The sequence below is a fragment of the Cavia porcellus genome, unplaced genomic scaffold, assembly GCF_034190915.1.
Source record: "Cavia porcellus strain 051 isolate PalLab524CR breed Dunkin Hartley unplaced genomic scaffold, mCavPor4.1 scaffold_24, whole genome shotgun sequence".
NCBI classification, from domain to species: Eukaryota; Metazoa; Chordata; class Mammalia; order Rodentia; family Caviidae; genus Cavia; species Cavia porcellus.
The window spans coordinates 41,496,380-41,517,063 of record NW_026947507.1 but is presented as its reverse complement, the minus strand read 5'-3'; the positions used below and the strand labels follow the sequence as shown (position 1 = coordinate 41,517,063).

General features: G+C 50.4%; 1 protein-coding gene across 2 annotated transcripts; it reads left to right on the top strand.

Moving 5' to 3' along the window:
* The first annotated feature begins 632 nt into the window (after positions 1-632).
* Fdft1 (farnesyl-diphosphate farnesyltransferase 1) lies at positions 633-19,641 on the top strand. Of its 2 annotated transcripts, XM_003479384.5 has the most exons (8): positions 633-888; positions 6,667-6,764; positions 7,661-7,844; positions 10,814-10,942; positions 11,617-11,808; positions 12,746-12,922; positions 14,549-14,701; positions 19,090-19,641. In XM_003479384.5, the coding sequence occupies exons 1-8, from the start codon at positions 790-792 to the stop codon at positions 19,309-19,311; spliced, it is 1,254 nt and encodes a 417-aa protein (XP_003479432.2). In that variant the 5' UTR covers positions 633-789; the 3' UTR covers positions 19,312-19,641. The 2 variants fall into 2 exon arrangements, with proteins under 2 accessions (XP_003479432.2, XP_005008182.2); XM_005008125.4 differs by lacking the exon at positions 633-888 and having other exon boundaries at positions 6,266-6,764.
* The last annotated feature ends 1,043 nt before the right edge of the window (positions 19,642-20,684 follow it).

Sequence of the window (20,684 nt, the reverse complement as noted above, 5' to 3'; positions counted from 1 at the left end):
AGTCCAAAGAATATGTCATCGTCAAACTGCTCAGACCTGCCAGTACCCTTCTGGGGGCTAAGGGTAGCCACCTCTTGGGGCGCCTCTCCCCTCCGGTGGCTCGAGGCTCTATCGCGCCCGGGCGGGTTTGGGTGGGGACCTCGGGGATTCCGTGAGTGAGGACTGCGGAAGATTGGCCATAAGGAAACCCAGGAGGGAGAGGGCGCACAGAGAGGAATTAGGGAACCTATCAGAAAGGTACGACGCTTAGGGAAGACCGAGCAGGAGGCGCTCACAGCGGCAGAGGGCCGCAGGGGAAGCGCAGGCAGCGGCGGGGAGGTAGCCAGCCTCTGCTCGCGCCGCTGTGAGGCGCTAAGCGATGGCAGGGAGTCGCGGAGCCGACTTCGGAGGCCGCAGCCCAGCTCTCCAGGCGCGTCGCGGCTCCGCGCCTGCCGACTCCCATGGAAGGCCCACTCCAGACCACCAATCTGCTCGCCGACCTCTTTCTAGGCCTCCAATGAGCTTCTAGGGTGTGGTCATCACGCCAGACGCTCTCGCTGCTGATTGGCCGGCGTCTTCCTGGTGCGAGCGGTCCTGCCCAATCCGTGCCTGTCAGTCCATTACGCGCGCCTAGGGTAACGGCGAGAGCTCAGGAAGCCCGTTGAGGAGGGCGGTAAGTGGGCGGCGCTCCGCTGTGCGGGACCTGTGTTCGCGCTCTGCCTGCCCCTTACCGCCTCTGCGTCGGTCTTAACACCCGCGACAGCGGCGGAGATCCGGGAGTACCGCCGAGCTCGCCGCCGCCGCGCCAGGATGGAGTTCGTGAAGTGCCTGGGCCATCCCGAGGAGTTCTACAACCTGCTGCGCTTCCGGATGGGGGGAAAATGGAAGGTGATGCCCAAGATGGACCAGGTACGCCGAGCATCCTTGCATCCCGGGCGGCGGGCGCAGGGTCGTCACCGGCCCCTCCAGACCTCCTCGGCCTGCGTCGGTGGTGCTGGGCGCCCGGCCGCGCTTTTTCTTCGCCGCCGCGCCTGCGTCGCGTCTGTGCCTCCGGACCCGAGGCTCGGCCCGCGAGGCAGGCGTGGGATGGGCGAGTGGGAGCGTGTCCCTCAGGGTGAGGCCCTACCCTCCCCCGCTCCGTCTCCCTTCCCCTTCCCCCGAGCTCCCCTCTCCCCTCTCCTTCCTTTTCCCGCGGCGGTCGCACCCCGCACCCGCTCTTGTGCCCGATGCCGCTCCGGGCCACAACTTGGTTTTGTTTATTTTTCATCTGCTTCGTGCCTGTAATCTTTATAAAACGAGTGCTTCTGGAGATGGCTATTACAGCAAGAAATGTGTCAATTCTTGCAAAAACAGACAGACACCTTTAGTCCAACTAGTGCATTACATCAAAAGCTTTTCTTCCCCTTCCAATTGAAATGCCATAGTGGAATAATGTCATTTAAATGCTTTCTTAGTTTTCCACAAGAAAAATTTTTCCTGCTTTTCTTATAACTTAGAATGCTTCCCACCCTTCAAGCTCCTATTCCTGCAAGGCCACCTCTGTTGATCATTCATTGCGATCATTCATTGGTAAGGACATCTGTTCTCAAGCAAAGAAGGCTTGAGGACGCGAATGTGTTAAAAAATTGTTCATGAAAAACTTGGATACTGTACTGAGATGCCCTACCTCTGAACTTCCCTCAACTGCTTGTGTCACTGTTTACTCTTGTGGCAGTTCTGTGGTTATAGATTGTGGTTATTTCTGTATTGTTATTGTGTCCCTAGACTTAAAAGTATGTAGTGGGTCTTTTGTTTCGTTTTTGCCACAGAGTCTTACTGTACAGTAAGACTGGCCTCGAACTCACAGGGATCCTTCTGCCTCAGCCTTCTCAGTGCTAGGATTACAGACATGTGCCATCACATCCAGCTTCCAGGCCTCTTTTGTGTTTTTTAAATTTTGAGACAGGATCTGACTAATTTGCCTTGGAATGGGGGTTACAGGTGTGTGGCACTACACCCAGTTTAGCGTTTTAAACAAGGTAAACGCTTGTTTATTGCAGAATGTTAAGCATTCTAAAGAAACTTACAGTAGGGAAAGATAGCTCCATCCAAGGATGGGGTTCAATCTCCTGAGAGTTGCCTAGAGGAAATACAGCTTTAAATTGTTTCTGTGTCTCATTGAAAAATGCTTAAGATTATTACGGAGGGTTTTGACAGAGACTCACTTTTAATTATTTACAAACACGTGCTGAGCATCCCTAATCCCTAATCTGAAAGCCTGAAACCTGCAGTGAGCAGGTTAGCACTGAGATGATACAGCCACAGATGGAAAATTCCATAATTGATCTTCCGTGACAAGTGAGGGGTAAACCCTTGACGCACTGAAAATAGTACACAAATCACCATCGGGGTATGTGCACAAAGTGTGTATGAGAGAGATGTGGATTTCCTGGTTAGACTGGGGTCCCTTTCCAAGGCCTCGCCTGTGTGTAGGCATTTCAGACTGTGGGCCCTCACCCCAGTGTGTTTGTGTGCGTTTGGGGAGAGAAGTGTTCAGTGTTGTCAGCTTCTTCCAGGGATCTGTGATCAAAAACAAAAATGTGCCTCTTCCCAGTGTAAGCTGGCCTGTGTCACCCACCTCCAGCCAGGCACAGGCAGCTCTCTGCCCCTGTTTTCTGGTATGCAGGGCGGTTTTGGGGGAGGGAGCTGAACTTTAAACCTTTTGTTCTGCTAGAGCCACAGGTAGTGCAGTAGGTGGACTCTAGAACTGTCCAGTTCTCTAGGAATCCTGGGGGAAAGTCAGTGTTCTATGTTCTTTCTTTAGTTATTCATCAGGTTACTCTTTTCCAGACCCTTGTACAGACCTGGTCTTGTGGCTGTGTGTGTCCGTGTATGTGAGAGAGAAAAGAGAGACAGACAGACAGACTGACCTGCTACATAGTCCAGGCTGGCCTTGAAATCACTATTTATCCCAGGCTGTCCTCCAACATACATGGATCCCACTGCCTCAGCCTCCTGTGGGCTGGGACTACAAGTGTGCACTACCACACTGGCTGCCCTGGTTTCTCTTTAAAGTCTGTTGTCCATAATCTCACAATACTTCAGGTGTGATCTGGCCATCTCAGAACTTTAAATTTCTTTCTCACAGATGTTTCTTATAACTAACATACCCTACGCTGCATTAATTTAAAAATACTTTAATTATAAAATATTTCAAACAAATAGAAAAATACTGAAAATAATATAACAAGTCACCTGATGTGTGTCATTAACTTTTGTCCACATACAGCTGAGACCTTTCCTGGCCGCCCTCAGCAGCCTGGCATGAGCTTGTGACTGTCTACTGTGGACTTAGACTTGCGGGCAGTCGGGCTCACTATTCCTCCATCCTGGTGCCCACAGAAAGACTTTCTGGAGCCCATTTATCCTTTAGCCAGAGACAGTGTAGTAATAATTGGCCAGTGTTCACTGAGCATTTATCATGTGTGAGTATGAGTTAAACATGTGGTGCCTATTCACCACCTAGCAACCCTGGGAGGAGGCCACTGTTTTTCATCCCTGGCTTCAGTCCTTGTACCACACACATATCTGGACACATGCACGATAGCGGAGCAGGTACATGGTGACAGCAAGAATTTGGGAACAGGAGTGTGCTTAAATCATTGCATTGCTCAGTGTGGCTCAGGGGTTGATTTTATCTTTTTGTGTTTAACACTGATGTTGAAAAACCAAACTCGGTGACCTAAGGTAGCAGTCCTTGTTGAGCACAGTTCTCTGGTCTGCTGTGTCCTGTGGCCCCACACAAACACCAGAAGACCCTGGTGTTCACACACTTTTCAGGCCTCTGGGTCACAATTGCTGTTGTCCTTTCATTCCCCCAAAAGTCCCAGGGGAGCCCAGAGGTGAGAGAGTGGAGGAACACTTTCTGTGCTGCTGAGAAGAGCTTCAACACTTGCAACCACTTTTATGACAGACTTTACCTGCCAGTCTTGGCAGCAGTGGGAAAGAGCTTTTACAGATGGGGAAGTGGCTTTCCTAGGGCCCCACAGCGGGTGCAGGGTGCCCAGTGCCCGGTGCCAGGGCCGTGCTGTGGGGCTCTGTGCTTCCACCTGCAGCCTGCACTTGTGAGACATCTCTCGCATCTTGTCTGTTGTTTGTAACACTAGCACATTAGAGGCCCTCTGTGACACCCCCTGAATTGCGCCTTACACAGGAGACTGCCTTTCCTTCTTCTTTCCGTCTGTCCTTCCTTCTTTCCTCTACAAATATTTGATCACCAGTTGCATGTAGACCTGGCTTTTGTGAAACTTACATTCTAGCTGAAGACAGAAACAAATAAAGCAAATCACAGCATTTCAAATCAAGAAGGGCACTATAAAGAGTAATAGCAGGGAAAAAAAAGAATGATAGGGCAAAGGATGCCACGAGATCAGGGGAAGATTAATTTGTAGGGTTGAGATTTAGGGTAAGAGACTATGTCTTTGTCTTTTTTATCTATAAAGCAAGACTCAGAGAGAATGGTAGCTGAGTACCTGCAGGGAGGTACAGGGGATGTTATAGCAAGGAGAGAGGAAGACTTCACAGGATTCTCTTTTTTTATAAAGGTGAAACTTGGGCTATTTTTCACAGCTCTAGAATTTAATGATCAGTATGGTAAAACGGTATTTTGTTAGTTGGGGACCTCTGAGCTCTTTAAAAACCTGTGAGCTCTTTTGAAATATATATGGGGAAATATGAAATATATTTGGGGAAATAAATAGGAAAATAAATTTCTGTCCATGTGACACTTGTCTTAGTCTCAGTAACAAAACAGGGAAGATGTATGCTTAGCAGATACTGAGAGCTGAAGAATTCGGTGATAGAAATACAAGGTTCAGTAAATATGACTTACAATGGGTTTTTGGAGTATTATCAGGAAATTAGGGACATTATGTCACATGCAAGTTGTGTGATATCACTCAATGGCCAGGGAAGGGAATAAGTGGCCTTTTATAATCAGGAAGGTCTGCTTTTTATCAAGTCTAAACCTTGTTATTGAGACTAATATCTTAAGTGTCTGCTTAACTAATTGCTGACCTGATAATGGTGAGTTACCCAACCCCTTTGGTAGCTTACCTCAACCCGGGCTTCCAGTTTCAGTCTAGAAACCAGTAGTATTTTCTTAAGAAAGGCTTGAAGTCGTTTGGCAGCAGGCCCTGATTTTAATAGCTGATGCTTCATTTAATCCCACTTTGTATAAATGTGCAATGTTTTGCTGAAGAAATACAAGACAGTAATGGATTATGGGATGCACTGCCCACCACTGACTGCATTTCATTCTGAATTTTGCCACCCGTCTATCCAAGTGTAGCCTATAATAAATACCTTTACTAAGAATTAAAAGTAATGTGTGTATTATGTCTGGCCATTTATTGCATTTTGGCCAGTTATTTTCAGAGGGAAGGAGTTGGTAAATTGTTATTAAATAGTCTGTGAATATATTCACTTATTCTTCAAGCCTCTTACTGGGTATTTTTAGGTGCCAGATGCTATTAATGTAAGATGACAAGTAAATATTAGGTTTCACAAGTAATTTTTAATTATTGGAAATGAAAACAAAATTCTTGGGATTATGTGATTTTAAAAAAACCACCTTTATTCTGTAGTCATTGTGTCCGTGTTAGGAAATTAAGCAAATACACACACAACACAGCAAAGTACATTCGGAGCCCCCCGTGCCTGGCTGGGATTTCCTACCAGTGGATTGGCCCATGTATTGTGAACCTATTCCCTGTGGCTAGATACTGCACATGTGCCATCTCTGCTGCAGAGTGGGCGGCCTGGTGTGTGGGGTGATGGGGAACTCTGCCCCCTGCGACCCTCAAACTGCTAGAGCTTGCAACCGTGTGCAGCGGCCCCTCCTCGCGGCCCGGGGGAGCCAACTGCGTTGGGGCGGACAGGGGGCGCGGGAGACCCAACGACCTGTACCTCTCGCAGCGCGGCTGCCAGGCTCGGGGCCGCACCGCTGGCGGCAAAGGGTGCAGCCGGGCCAGAGGGGGACCTCGGCCATACGCAGGTGCGGGCCTCGCGCTGGGGCGGCCTGGGAGGTCAGCCGCGCGGGACTGCAGTTCTAGCCAAGTCGGGTGACGCGGGGAGACATGGAAACCGGGGGCCGGTCCCCGTAGGGAAGAGTGTTGTCTCAGAGGGGCTTCCGCCAGAGGGCGATCGCCCCCACTTGCGAGCCGCCGGCCAGTCCCACAGCCGCAGGTTCCGGAGGGAGACCCCGCCCCGCGGGGGAGGGTTTCCGGACGGTGCGGGGCCAGAGTGAGGGGAGGTGTCTTGCGGGTGGGACCGGGCCCTGCCCCACCCCGCATTGGTCCGGCGCAGGGCCTGCGCTGCTCGGGGTGGATGCAGGTGGCGTCGCTCTTGCCCCTCGCGCCCCTCGGCGGATGCCTCCCACCCTGCCCCAGCCAGGGGAGGAACAACGCCTGTGGATCCGCAGTTCCCATGGCCGCAGCCGCCTGTAGCTTCAAGGCCATGGGCCTCTTCAAGCGCACCTGGGTGCTGAGCCCGGCCGCGGCCCCCAGGGGTGGCTCCCGGTCCCCCGCTGCATGGCCCTGCAAGGACTGGTCCCGGCTACGGAGCCTGGCTGGCCGCCTGCCCCCGCCCCACGCCCACTCCCACGCCTGCTCCTCGGCCCCGTCCAGCGCCTCGTGTCTCTGCCCACAGGACGCACTCAGCAGCAGCATGAAGACTTGCTACAAGTACCTGAATCAGACCAGCCGCAGCTTCGCTGTTGTCATCCAGGCGCTAGACGGGGACCTTCGGTGAGTGGGGACCTTCGGTGAGTGGGGGGGGGGGCGGAGCGCCCAGCTGCGCATTTTACTTTCCAGTGCCCTTCCAGCTCCTGGCCACCTGCTACTGTCCCTGTAGGCCTGCTTTCCCAGGAGCTCAGTGTTTACTAACTTTTTTTAGTCCTGGCAGCTGAGCCCTCTCTTGTCGATCAAGCCCTGGATGGCTCGCTCTGGGGCTTCCCTTTGGCCGCCTTGCCTTTCTGCCACAGTGGTTAATTCTTTAAAGCCTGAATTTACAACTTCGGGCTTTCTTTTCACTTGGAGAATTTCAGTTTGCTCCAGACATTTGCCTGTTGATACACGTAATTGTTCCGCAGTAGTTTTAGGTAACCCTGGGTGCAGTCATGCTGTGTGCAAACCTGCTTGGTTTTTAATTTTGTGTTGTATAAACTACAGTTCCATCATGTCATTTAAGAAAGGAAAATTGGCTGGGCGTGGTGACTCATGCCTGGAATCCCAACATTCCAGAGGCTGAGGCAAGAGGATCATTGCGAGTTCGAGACCAGCCTACGCTACAAAATGAGCTCAAGGCCAGCGTGAACTTCATAGAGAGACTCTGTCTCAAAAAGACAAAAAAAAAAAAAAAAAGGAAAATTGACGTACATTTTGTCAGGCATGCGCACCATCGTTTAGTAGTCCTGTAGAGTTAAGGGTGTAGGCAGCTTTAGAAAAACTGCCTGCACAAATTAGGTGTTAGGGGGCTGGGGATTTAGCTCAGCAGCATAAGCACCTTCCTTGCAAGTGTGCGGTGCGGTCTTGAGTTCGATCCCTGGTACTGATAAAAACGAAAAAGACAAAAAAAAAAAATTAGGTGTTATTTAAAACCAACGATTGCTTGTTCCAGCGGAAACAGCCTTTGCTTTTTGCAGCCACGCTGTGTGTGTGTTTTACCTCGTTCTCCGGGCCCTGGACACGCTGGAAGATGACATGACCATTTGCTTGGAGAAGAAGGTGCCCCTGCTGCAGAGCTTCCATACCTTCCTGTACGACCCAGACTGGCGCTACACGGAGAGCAAGGACAAGCACAGACAAGTGCTGGAGGACTTCCCCACGGTAGGCAGTGGCTTGCAGGCGCTCTGTGTGCCCTTGGGCATACATGGCAGGCAGTTCGCCTAGAAGGCCTGGAAAAGGAACAGTGGGCAGGCAGCCCCTGGAACAGTTGCATTCAGTGTCCTGAGTGCTAGGAGAGTGAGGGTCATAGGGCTCTGGGAACATCAGCAGCTGCTTTCCCTCCAGGGTGGTGCTGGCAAGTCTGCAGTGGGCAGATGTGTCCTGAAAGGTGGATTCCTCTCAGACTGGCTCACTCAATCGTGGTCTGGGTCATGCAGTGCAACTGCACTGCCCTGGGTAGCCTGGGCTTGGTTCCCAGCACTGGAGTGACTGAGGGAGGGATGGTGATCCTCTGCTGCGGCTGAGAGCCCTGTGGTGGTGTGCTGTGCCTATCTTCATTTGCAGAGTTAGAGCTGAAAGGATTGAATAACCCCATACGTGGTAAGTACTTAGAGTAATGCCTGGTACAGTCTAACTATTTCCAAGTATTAGTTTGCAGGTCCATTTTGTTGAAGTAAAGTAGATTATAATTAAAATCCTCAGCCATCAAGGATTTTTCAGACTTATATAACTGAGTCCTACTTTTCTAGAATTTATATGTCATATCACACAAATAAGTAACCCTTCCATATCTTACAAGTAAAGGATTGATTTAGTAAAGTCACATGTTCTCTAATTGCCCACCTTTTATATACAGTGCCAGAGTTTTGGCACAAGAATAGTCCTTACGTGGCTTTTGCTCTTGAAAGAAATATTTATATTTCTGAATGGGGAGTGGGGTAGAGAAGAGAGTTTAGGCCTTGCAAAGAAAGCTGGAGATAGGCCTTGTGAAGATCTCATCTATATTGCCAGAGCCTGAGGTGTAATACAGTACAGTGCGGCTCCAGAGGAAGAGTGGCTGGAATTGGGCCTGGGGAAGGTTCGACTGGTGTGTTGGTACTCTCAGGACACCTGATGGCTGGAACATGGGTTTCCTGTGGCTGGGCTGGACACTGGCCACTCACTACTGGACCTTTGAGCTCTGCTGAAGCAGATAGGGTGCCACAGCAGTAAAACTCATTTATAATTGAAATCTGCCTCTAAAAACTTGTTATTCTAGCTAGATCTACATCCAAAAGCCGAATCAACCAAGCAAGCAAGCCCACAAGAGAGATATTATTATGTATGGTAAACATGTACCAATAAAAAAAAAGTGAGCAAAAGTAACCCCTCTCCCAACTATTTTTAACTTGAATAGATTTATAACAGTAATAGGTAAATGTCTTAGGTATAATAAAAAACTGAATTATATGAATGCTACAGAAATGTGGGACAGATAGCTAGTAAATTTTCTTTATTTGTTTTAAATTATCTTTATTTTTTGAGATGGGGTCTCACTGTATAGTTCAGGCTGGTCTCGAACTCACTGTGATCCCTCTGCCTCAGCCACCCAAGTGCTGGAATGACAGGCAGAGGTGTTTCCCACCACACCTGGCCACTAGTTAATTTTCAGCTGCTATTCCAATATGTTTGCATAGCCTTAGGGTCTTCCTTTATGCATAGCACTGCAGTGGAAAATGCTTTTCTCTGGAAATGTTCATAATGGAACATTAAATTGATGTTTTCTGAAAGCAGAGAAATGAAAGGGAGCTAAAGTTTGAGACAGGAAGATACATTAGCTTTTTGGTGCTGTGATTAAATTCCTATGCAGAACAACTGAAAAGAGGAAGAATTTATTTTGGCTCATGATTTTAGGGGTTCTAGTTCATGGTCAGAGTTCCCAAGGGCAGAGGAAGCAGTGTGGCTCATAGTTGCTTGCTGTGTCCAAAGAAGGACGTGACTGGGCCAGGCTGGGGTGGCCAGAGCACCCTCTGTCCCTTGAGTCTCTGGGAATGCAGCTCTTCCTGTCACTTTTTCCTCCATATTTTTTCTTTTTGTTTTGTCTTTTTGAAGCAGGGTCTCACTGTGCAGTTCAGGTTGGCCTTGAGCTCACTTTGTAGTCCAGGCTGGTCTCAAACTCTCAAGGATCTTCGAGCCTCAGCCTTTCGAGGGCTGACATTTCAGGCGTGAGCCACCAGACTGGCTTTGATTTCTGTTTTGAATTGCACAATTTGGTAACAAGTGCCAGCAAGCTGTTGAAGGGAATAGACCCAAGTTCCAAGTCCTGGGTGGAAGTGTTTATATTGGGGTGTTTATTTTGGGCCCAAGCCTCTTCTACTGCCCTTGTTGTTCTGTCCTCTTACAAATAGGACTGGGTCTGCCTGAGGGGCTGTGACGGGGACAGAATCATCTGGAGAGTCCCTAGTTCAGATGCCCCTGGGTGGAGCTGCCCGGTAGTTTTGGTCAGCCAGAGGAATCCCGTTTTGGCTTTAATGTGGAGCAGCTGTCCTGAAAAAACAGATTGGATTTATGGGTTGGGGAATTTAACACTGATAGTCGATAGAGAAACCAGCACTGCCTAGGCCTCTGCGTGCACAGGCCTCCCACCCGACTGGTACCCTGCAGAGCCTTGAGCTGAGGTATTTCCTGACATTTTTCAAATGTTTCTGTCAAGGTAGACCCAGAAAATCCACACTGGTCACCTTTACAGCACCTGTTGGCTGTATTGTAACATTAACATTTTACAGCATTTTGTGTAAGTTTTGTGGTGTTTTTGTGTTGGGTTTTGATGACCTTTAAATGCTTCTTTGAACTTAACGTATTTGTGCAGTTGCATGGAATTTTTAAAAGCACAAGTAGTACTCTTCCGTATCACTTTGGGCTTGTAAAGAAAAAAATACTGGGTTACAGGCCTTAAACTAAATCATTTAAGGACTATGAAGGGTGTGGCATTGGGGAGGGAGACAGTAGCTTCCCGGTGTAAATGGGGAGCTGAGAATGGGATGCAATCGGCCGAGCTCACCAGAGCTGAGCTCTGCAAGAGCACAGAGTCTCTTCTTCGGGGCCACGTGAGCACAGTTTCCTATTTTGTTTTTTCATGGTCTCCTTTTCAGATCTCTCTGGAATTTCGAAGTCTGGCTGAGAAATACCAAACTGTGATTGTTGACATTTGCCAGAAAATGGGAAATGGGATGGCAGAGTTTTTGGTTAAGAATGTGACCTCCAAGCAGGAGTGGGACAAGGTCAGTGTCTGTGGTGGGATCTGTGTGTGGTGCTTAGAGCAGAGCCGCCAGTCGGTACCCTGGGCGGGGGGGGGGGGCGTGGGGCTGCGGCGTTTCCCTGCGGCTGCGTAAGGTTGGCTTACTTTCATTGGTATATTTTATATATACATAATGATCACATTCACCATAGGGAATTTTTACTTCTACATAATAAATCTTGATTCTTTTTTTCCCCCTAATTCCTCCTCGCTACCTTCAACCTCTCTTTCCCTCTTTATATACAAAAGCTTTATTTTATTTATTCCTTCTATTCTTTTTTTCTTTGCCCTTCCTTCCTTTTTCCTCTCTCTCTTCTTCCCTTTCCCATTTAAACATTTTTCCCTATTACCCAATATACGTTTTGGGCCTCATATACTTTTCTGTTTCTCCCACCAGAGAAACAATACAATTTTTAAATGTGTGTCTGGTTTATTTCACTCACAGAGTATGATGTCAGGGTACATCCATTTAGCTAAAAAGTCTCAAGCCTGTCCTTCTTGATGGCAGAGTAGTACTCCATTGTATTAAAAAAAGCCACACCATCGGCTGAGGGGTCTTGGGACTGAGGAAACTTACCTTTTTTGTAAATAATTATTTCCAGTATTTCCATTTCAGTGACAGTGTTGTTAAAAAACTTTTCAAATAATCCTTTACAGTACTGCCACTATGTGGCTGGGCTGGTAGGAATCGGCCTTTCGAGGCTCTTCTCAGCCTCGGAGTTTGAAGACCCAGTGGTGGGCGAAGACACGGCTCTGGCCAACTCCCTGGGGCTGTTCCTGCAGAAGACAAACATCATCCGAGATTACCTGGAGGACCAGCAGGAGGGTCGGGAGTTCTGGCCACAGGAGGTAACAGTTCGGGTGAGGGAGGGATTCACACTGAGCTGGTCGTGGGCACTGGGCTTTCAGGGGGGAGATGCAGGTGGCCCCCCTGCCACAGCTGCACCGGAGCCTTGGTCTCAGTGCTGTCCTTGGTCCAGGCAGCTGGGAGCTGCGGGCACCAGCTTGTCCACGAGGTTCAGGAGTTGCATAGTGCTTACGCTGCTTTCTGAATCTGTTCCCGACCCTGAGTGGACTAGGTCTGCCGGTGCTCCTGGGATGGGGTGCCCCAGGAAGGGTTCTGTGGCCAGGGGAGGAGGGGGCTGGGGTGTGCTTGCCCTGCTCACCTGGGGCCCTGGGTTCTGTCCCCAGCAAAACACAGAAGAGGGAGGAATAATGCGAGACCCAAAGCTACAGAACTAGAGGTAGCCACTGTGAGAGACAGGAAGAAGGCTTTGTTTTGTTTCTGTTTTTTGAATCAGGGACTCTTTGTATCCCAGGCTGGCCTTGAACTCTGCAGCAGTGCTCCTGCCTCAGCCTCCTGGGTGCTGGGTTACTGGCATGCAGCACAGTGTGAACCGTCATCTTGAGGCCCAGCTGCCTGAGGATGCCGAGTGCCCCATTAGCTGGGTGTTTGCTGGGCCTCCTGCCTGACCTGGGACTCTGTACTCTGAGGTCCCAATGGCTCTGTTTGGTGTGTGCTGCCCTGATTGCTGCCCTGTGTGCCTAGGGCGAGACCTGGACAGCACTCTTCGCTGAAGGAGCCCATCCTGCCGGCAGCAGGGAGGATTTCTGCCACAGTTCATAATGTCCCATTTTAGATGCTGGAGGTCAAACCCAGAGGTGCCCTAGTGGGCCTATCAGCACTGGTGCTGGCCCACCAGACCCCAGAAAGGTGGCTTAGCTTCAGCCCTGAGTCACCTGTGCATGGCAGTGACAGCCCTTTCGCCCCTCTCCTCACGACCAGGTCTGGGGCAGGTATGTCAGGAAGCTGGCAGACTTGGCGAAGCCCGAGAACATTGATGTGGCCGTGCAGTGCCTCAACGAGCTCATCACCAACACTCTCCACCACATCCCCGACATCATCACCTACCTGTCCCGGCTCCGCAACCAGAGCATCTTCAACTTCTGCGCGATACCCCAGGTGCGGGCGGGGACCGGGCAGGGAACTGAACTCAGTCCTGGTTTGCTCACTGTCCCGAGGAGGACGGTTCCCCAACACGGTGACTCGCTGGATTTAGTGCTGGGTGTGGGCATCAATTCCCAGCCATGGCTTTTCCTCTCAGCTCAGCCCAATCTTCAGTCCCCTCTTTTCCAGAACCTTTCTCCTAGATCCACTCTTCTCCCACCCACTAGTGTTCCTAATTAGCCAGAGCCTTGTGCTTACAGTGAAGGCAAAGAGTTCAAGGTCATGAATTCAAGTTCCAGTACCAAAAAAAAAGGCAAGGCCCTAAGCTTGGATTTATGGCGCGTGATGGGTGAAATGTGGGTGAGGCTGTTACTGCTAACCTTTCATTCATTTATTTATTCATTCCCTCATCCCCTCACTCTGGGTGCTGGGGACGGGGCCATGGCCTTGAGCTGCAGCCCCAGCCCAAAAACCATCAGCATCTAAATGTCTTCATTAGAGGCCTAATTTCTGTCCTTTACTAGGGATGACAAGAGCGATCCTATACATCTATACACTTTTTGTTCTAGGAGATCGTACCCATTCATTGTCTTTATTCGTCAATCCAGTTAGTACCTCTAGTTAGGGCAGAAGGCCGTAGGATGTCACTGATCTGGAACTTGGTTTCCTCTGACCGATGGACCAGCTTGGAATGGCGAGCAGCACTGAAATCTCCCATGTCTGTCTGAACGTTTCTTTATCCGCACCTTGCCTCTAAGCACAGGAGATGTGCTTCTGTTGTCTGCCTCATTCTATTTTTAAATACGTGATCATTGGGCTGGGGATTTAGCTTAGCGGCATAAGCACCTGCCTTGCAAGCAGGCAGTCGTGAGTTCAATCCCCGGTACCGATAAAAAAGAAAAAGAAAAAGGCAAAAAAAAAAAAAAAAAAAAACGTGATCATTGTTGTCTTAGTTACTTTTTACTCGTCGCTGAGACAAAATACCTGAAGCCCAAAGTTGGGAAAGGAAAGGTTTATTTCTTACAGTTTTTGGAGGTTTCAGTCCACACTCAGTTGGCTCCAAGACAGGCGGGCATGGCTGGACTGCCATTCATGGCGGCTGCAAACAGCAAGCTCGAACCAGCAAAGAGGAAGACACACCTTCTTCCTGCCATTACATCACATCCTGGCTCCACCCCTATGTGGGTGGAGCACTGACACCATCAATCCAAGCACTATACAGTGAACCATCACAAATGAACAATGCAAACTCATGAGGCCTGGGGGACACAAACATAAACCATGACAATTGTGTTCATTAGAAACAAAGAGAAAAAAGCTACAATTGAAAATGCTTCCCAGATAGAATCATGAAATACATATTTGAGACTTGACAGTCTGCTGCCTCAGCATTTTTAAAATAAGGTGAAGTTTTTGTGGCTAAACAGCAGGGTGAATAGCGCAGCACTGCTTTGACTCAGTGGGTCCCTGAGACTGGGCAGGCTTTACCAGCACTTCCTTCCCGGGTGTAGACAGTTGCCAGTGGTAACAGCCTGCCGCAGGCAGTCGAGCACCCCGTGGCGCTTTCCTTCCCTTCCCACGGAGGTGTGCAGCGCCACTGATCACCCTTCTCTGTCCTGTTTCCCTCCTCATCCCCCGCAGGTCATGGCCATCGCCACCTTGGCCGCATGTTACAACAACCAGCAGGTGTTCCGCGGGGTGGTGAAGATCCGCAGGGGCCAGGCGGTCACCTTGATGATGGATGCCAACAACATGCCAGCCGTGAAGGCCATGATTTTCCAATACATGGAAGAGGTGGGTTATTTCTGGCTAGCTGTACGTGTGGCCTAATGTCACTGCCTATCACACCACACTTGGACAGTAGGAATCCTAGTAGGATGCTGTGCTGGAGCCCAAGGACACAGGTGTCCTTTATTAGGGAAACTAGTTGTGCTCAGGAGCTGAGCTGAGCAGAGGGCCAGAGCCACTGGGGGCCTGGCCATCAGGTGAGTGAGGTCAGGCTTGGCAGGAGCCTCTCTGAAGGGGTTTTTGGTCTGTTTTCGTTTTTTTGTCTGAGTCAGGGTCTTACCATGCAGTTCAGGCTGGCCGTGAGCTCACTTTGCAACCCAGGCTGGTCTTTTGAACTTGTAGTACTCCTCCTGCTTCAGCCTCCTGAGTACTGGGAACAGTTATATGACACCATGCCCAACTTTTTTTTTTTTTTTTTGATGCTGAGGATGGAACCCAAGGCTGTATGTCCTAGGCACGCGCCCTGCCCCGGCTACCTCCCCAGCCCAACAGTTCTGTGCTGCTCCACCACTGTGTGGCCCAGGCCACACATTGCTGAGTGAACCCTGTGCTCCAGCCCCTGTGTCACAACCCCTGGCCCGTGGCTCTGAGGAGCCACAGTAGGATGGTTAGGTGGAAGGGGACTCCGAGTTACTGATGATATTTGCTCAGATCTGATCCCTGCTGTAGGGAGGGTCTCGCACACACCAGTTTCTGGCTGTCTCCTCTGGTCCCAAGCTGCCAGATGGTGGCTTTCAGTGGATGGGACTCATCCCCTCCCTGGGGATACCCAGGGGGGCACTGCTGAGGGCCTCAGGTCAGTGTCCTGCAGATGGGAGACTGTGGACTATATGGCACACGAAAGGCCCCTCCTCCTCCCCTTCCTGAGCCCCCGCCGGGGTGACCACTGTCGGGGTTTGTGAGCCCTTTCTTTTCCTCCACTTCCCCGTGCACTTGCAGGATGGGTCTGAGGCAACATTTTCACCTGAGCAGAATTCTACAGAACCCAGATATCCTCCCCCATTGCTGTCAGATGCAGCACCTCCTGTGTCTCCTCCTCGCCTTTTCCCTGGCAGGTTTTAGACAGCAGCATTTCTACCTAGCGAGGGTTGAAGAGAAAACCAAATCATAGAAAACAACAAAAGCAGGCGTGGAGGTGCACTGCTGTAATCGCAGTGCTCGGGAGGCTGAGGCAGGAGGGTTGCCACAATTTTCAGGCCTGCCTGGGCTGTGGGGCGAGACCCTGTCTCAAAAAGACAACAGAACCCCTACTACAACTCCTGCAGTAACCGCAGTGGAGATTATTCAGCCATTCATTGACCAAAGCGTTCCTGCCAGGGACTCTGGCTCTCATGTAGCTGGCACTGGTTTTGAGCTTACTGTGTAACTGGCCATAGTCAAGGGTTAGGTGAGTGCTTACCAGGAAGAGGGAGACAGACTTCTACCACGTGGCTACAGCCATAACATGGACAAGTTTGTTCCCAAAGAGCTGTGTTGTCAACCGCACAGTTCAAAGGAGTCATATTTACCTTTCACAACAGACTGTGCCATTGTGGGCACATTATTTTCACTTTATATAAATTAGAAACATGTTTTGTACTATATATAGTTCAAAGGTTTTTTTGGATTTGCATTTTTATTGTTTTGGTTTGGTTCTTTGTTTTGTTTTTGGTACTGGGGATCCGGCACCGTTTTACGCTGATCATTGACTTTAGCAAACCATGTTCTAGCTGGGCTTGGTGGTGCATGCCTATCATTCTAGCACTCAAGAGGCTGAGGCAGAAGGATCACCATAGTTCCAAGACCAGCCTGAACTACATAGCAGAATCTTGTCTCCAAAAACAAATCCTACATGTTATTTTTATTTTGTTCAGAGGTAAAGGTAGGCAGGCCGCCTGGCCTCCTGTTTTTGTAAATACGTTTTTTGTTGGAACAGAGCCACAGCAATTGTTTATACTGTGCTTGCTTTTGCAATTTAAGGGCAAAGTTAAGTATTGTGCGGGAGGGTGGCCCCGAGAACTAAAGATACATTTTTAGCAGTTGAAGAGAAATCATGCTGACCTCTGCTCCAGGGCATCTGTCACTGCATCAGGTACAGCGTTGCATGGCTATAATCTTAGCTACTTGGGAGGCTCAGACAGCAGAGGTGGAGTTTAAGGTCAGCTTGGGTAACTGAGACTGTTTTAGGAAGTAAAAATGACAGGAGTGTAACTTAATAAATAAGGAAAGTTGCTCTAGTGAAACTCGAGGTCTCAAGATTTTCTTAAGTTGATTTGGTACAGAAATATCTCTCAAGATCTGTCAGTCCTGAGCAGTATAATCTGATAATATTTTAATGTCAAATTAAGGGCTTTCTGCAAGTGAATTGTTGCAGGAGACTTGTCCAGTGCGTGCATAGGCGGTGGCCTCTGCTCTGACCCAGTCCTCGATGTGGGTTGGGTTTCCTCCTCACAGTCTCTGACCACTGGCTACAGCGAGAGCAGCTGGAAGAGGCTTCCAGGGACCCAGTGTCCCCTCCTGGTGTCTCTCTTGCATGCCCTGTGGCCCCTTGGAGCCACCTTTCCCTGTACAGATCGCCCCGTGACCAGTGGGGTAATCAGAGAGCTTCACACCACAGTGCTCACTGACATGGTTACCAAGCAGATGGCTCATCACTGTTCACACTGCTGCTGATCCCTGTGTCATTTGACAAGGTTGTGCCTTCTTTCCTCGGGCCTCTGTGACACTGTCCAGTTGGTCTCTGGCCTGAGCCTGTCCTGGGTTTCTCTGGCTGCCCTTTTTCCTTCTCTCCTTGATCACTGCTGTGGCCTTGAGGTCCGGCTTGAGCGTCAGGCTTTCTCACTGTGCAGCCACTGTGCGCTTGGAACCCAGCTCAGAGCCAGGCATTGGAGATCGCACCACCCACGTAGAAGCGTCTCTGGGCCTTTCCTCCCTGTCCCCACCTGCAGCTGTGTCTGTTTGCGTCGCCCTTGGGCCAGCAGTCCATAGGCCATGTGGCAGAGCAGCCCATGTTCCAAGCCAGGAGCAAGGAGGATGAGACTGGATCCCAGTCCCTTCTGAGAGCCCTGGCTCCCAGGGGGTCCATTACCTCCCCGAGGACCTCACTGAGGGCAAGAGGGCCACACCTGGGCTTTGGAGGCTGCACCATCCAGCTTTAACTGGAGGTTTTAAAAATCCAGTTGTGTGTTGGGAAGACAATGGCAAGACTGTCCATTGTGTAATAAGAGTTAGGGATAAAAACTTCATTTAAAAATCTATCTGCTTCGAAGCTGGGCAGAATGGCTCATGCCTGTAATCCTAGCCGTTCAAGCTGAGGGAGGAGGATCTTGAGTTTGAGACCAGCCTGAGATAGAGACTCTGTTTCTAAAACAAAAACAAAGCAGTCTGCTTGTCACCCCACCTTGTGCCCCAGACCCAGCTCGGCCTCCCTACCATACCCTCTGCTGGTGCCCATCTGGGTCCAGTGTCCCAGGGGCCTGGTGTGCGCTGGGCTCAGTGCAGGGCTGGAGGTGAGCAGGTGAGACAGACAGGTGGATCCATGACATCTGCCTCACCAGCAAGGAAGGCCCTGCCTCAGAGGTCTTGGTGGGTGGCTAGGGTGAGGCAGGTGAAGGCTCCAGGGTGATGGGGGTAGGCGGGCAGCAGCAGCAGCAAAGCTGTGAAGTCAGCACAATGGCCTGCCAGGGGTGGCCCAGGCCAGTCACCCCACAGCTCAACGATGCCCTGGGTGAGGGGATTGTGTGAGTCTGTGGGAACAGCTTTGAGGCTGTGAATAGGCCCAGGGTTAAAGCAGAGAGGCTGGGGACGCACCAGGAGGGCTCCAAGTCACCCAGTTGGGCTGTATCTGTGGCCAGTATCACACGCTGGCTGGCCTGGCTATTCCTGCTTCATGATGGTCAGCCTAGTGGGTCATGCCGGCCGCCCTCTCAGTTCTTTTTTTTTTTTTGTCTTTTTCCTTTTTATCAGTACCAGGGATCGAACTCACAACTGCCTGCTTGCAAGGCAGGCACTTATGCAGCTGAGCTAAATCCCCAGCCCCGCCCTCTCAGTTCTTAAAGGTCTCGAAGGCTGAGTTGGCAGAGGAATTAAAATGGGGAGGCAGAAAGCTGGGGAGGCCGCTGCCCACCGCAGGTAGAAGGTTCCCAAGTCTCAGAAACTGGAGCCCCCAGTCTCAAAGGTAGATCCTCGTCCTGTGCTCAGGGCCCTGCTGTAGTCTGGCCAGGGTGTGACATCCTGCTCGTCCGGGGAGCAACTTGAGCTGTCACTTGCACTGGCTCTGAGCCTCTGTCTCCTTTCTTGGGGGGGACCAAGTGTTAAGGGTGCACCTGTAGAGGAACCCGAGCAGGGACCAGGAGAGTATGTCTGAATGCTGCCCTTCAAGGGGTGCCTTGCTCACCTCTGTGCTCTGTTGGCAGATTTACCATCGGATCCCCAGCTCAGACCCATCCTCCGAGAAGACAAGGCAGATCATCTCCACCATCCGGACGCAGAATTTCCCCAGCTGCCAGCTGGTGGCCCGGAGCCACTACTCACCCATCTACCTGTCCTTTGTCATGCTCGTGGCTGCCCTGAGCTGGCAGTACCTGAGCGCCCTGTCCCAGGTCACAGAAGACTACGTGCAGACTGGGGAGCACTGAGCACAGGCCCCAGCCGAGGTGCGGGAACCCACAGACTTTGGATGGGACTGGCTTTGTTTTCCTTCCTATTTTAATCCCTCCAGGAACTCAGTGTACTTGGAGCTCAGAAACTGTGAAATGCATTTGCAGGGAATGAGGGAATGAAAGCCAAGGACGCTTTCCCTCGGCGCTGCTGCCTGGGTCTGTCTCCTCGCCACGTTGGTGATGGGGCTGTACGCTCATAGCCACAAAGTCTCTTGCTGCAGACTGGTGGCTGGAATGATAATTAAATGTATTTAATTTGAAGCAGCTTTGAATATCATAATGCAAAATAAATACATTTTCCTTCTCTCCTGTTTGCTTCTCCTCCTTTCTTTGATTTGAATGTGGCAGATGCCAATGTTGGCAGCTGAGACTCCTGGCTGGTCCTTTGCACACGGAGACGGGGATGACCAGGTGTCCTTTTGTCATCAGCGTGGCTTTCAGAGCTGCACCTCTGCCTCTAGCCTGTTTCAGAAGTGGGACTATCACACCAGTGTGGGTGTTTTCTCCTCCTCACTGAGGATTTTTTTCTCATAATCAGAGCCTTCACACTGAGCACTTCTCAACTCTTCATTTTTAGACAAATGCTAAAATTGCCTAGGCTGGGCTTGAACTTTTAAGATCCTCCTGCCGCAGCCTCCTGGGTTTGTTAACACCATGCCCAGCAAGACTGACTTCAGATTTTTTAGCATCAGGTGTAATTACTCAGCGTTTGTCAAGTGCAGTTCACCTGAAAGCCACGTGGCTGCAGGACAGCTAGTTCTGATGACAGGTGGAGGCATCGCACTGGGAGGCACATGGCTGCTGCTGCATGCTGGTGTCGCTGAGCTGCTTTCATCGGTCTCCACTTTCCCTCTGCCATCTTTACTTGGGGCGATTTTTTTTTTTTTTTTGAAACAGTCTTGCTATGCAGTTCAGGCTGTTCAGGCTGGCCTTGAACTTGCAGGGAACCTTCTGCCTCAGCCTCTGGTGTGCTGGGACCATGGGTGTGTGCCATGGCTAGACAAACTCTTTTGGCTGCACTTAGAAAGAAGCCTTAAATTTTTTCTAACTTAAAACATTGAACCAAGAAGGGAAAGAGGTATTTTTGGGTATGGGCTGGAGTGCTGGCTTGATGCTCCCACATCCACACAGCTGAGTTTGTACCTGCAATGTTGCCTGAGACTACCATGGGCAGGCAAGGCCAGCACCGCCCTGCTGGTGCCTTGGCTGGGAATTGATGCTGAGGGGAATTCACTGAGGACCTAGTACTCAGGTGTTAGTCTGTGTCCCTGAGCGCCTTGGAAGAGATGTCACAGGAGAGGCCCATTTGGTGCCTAGAGAAGCCAAGTCCAAGGTCAGGTGACCCCATC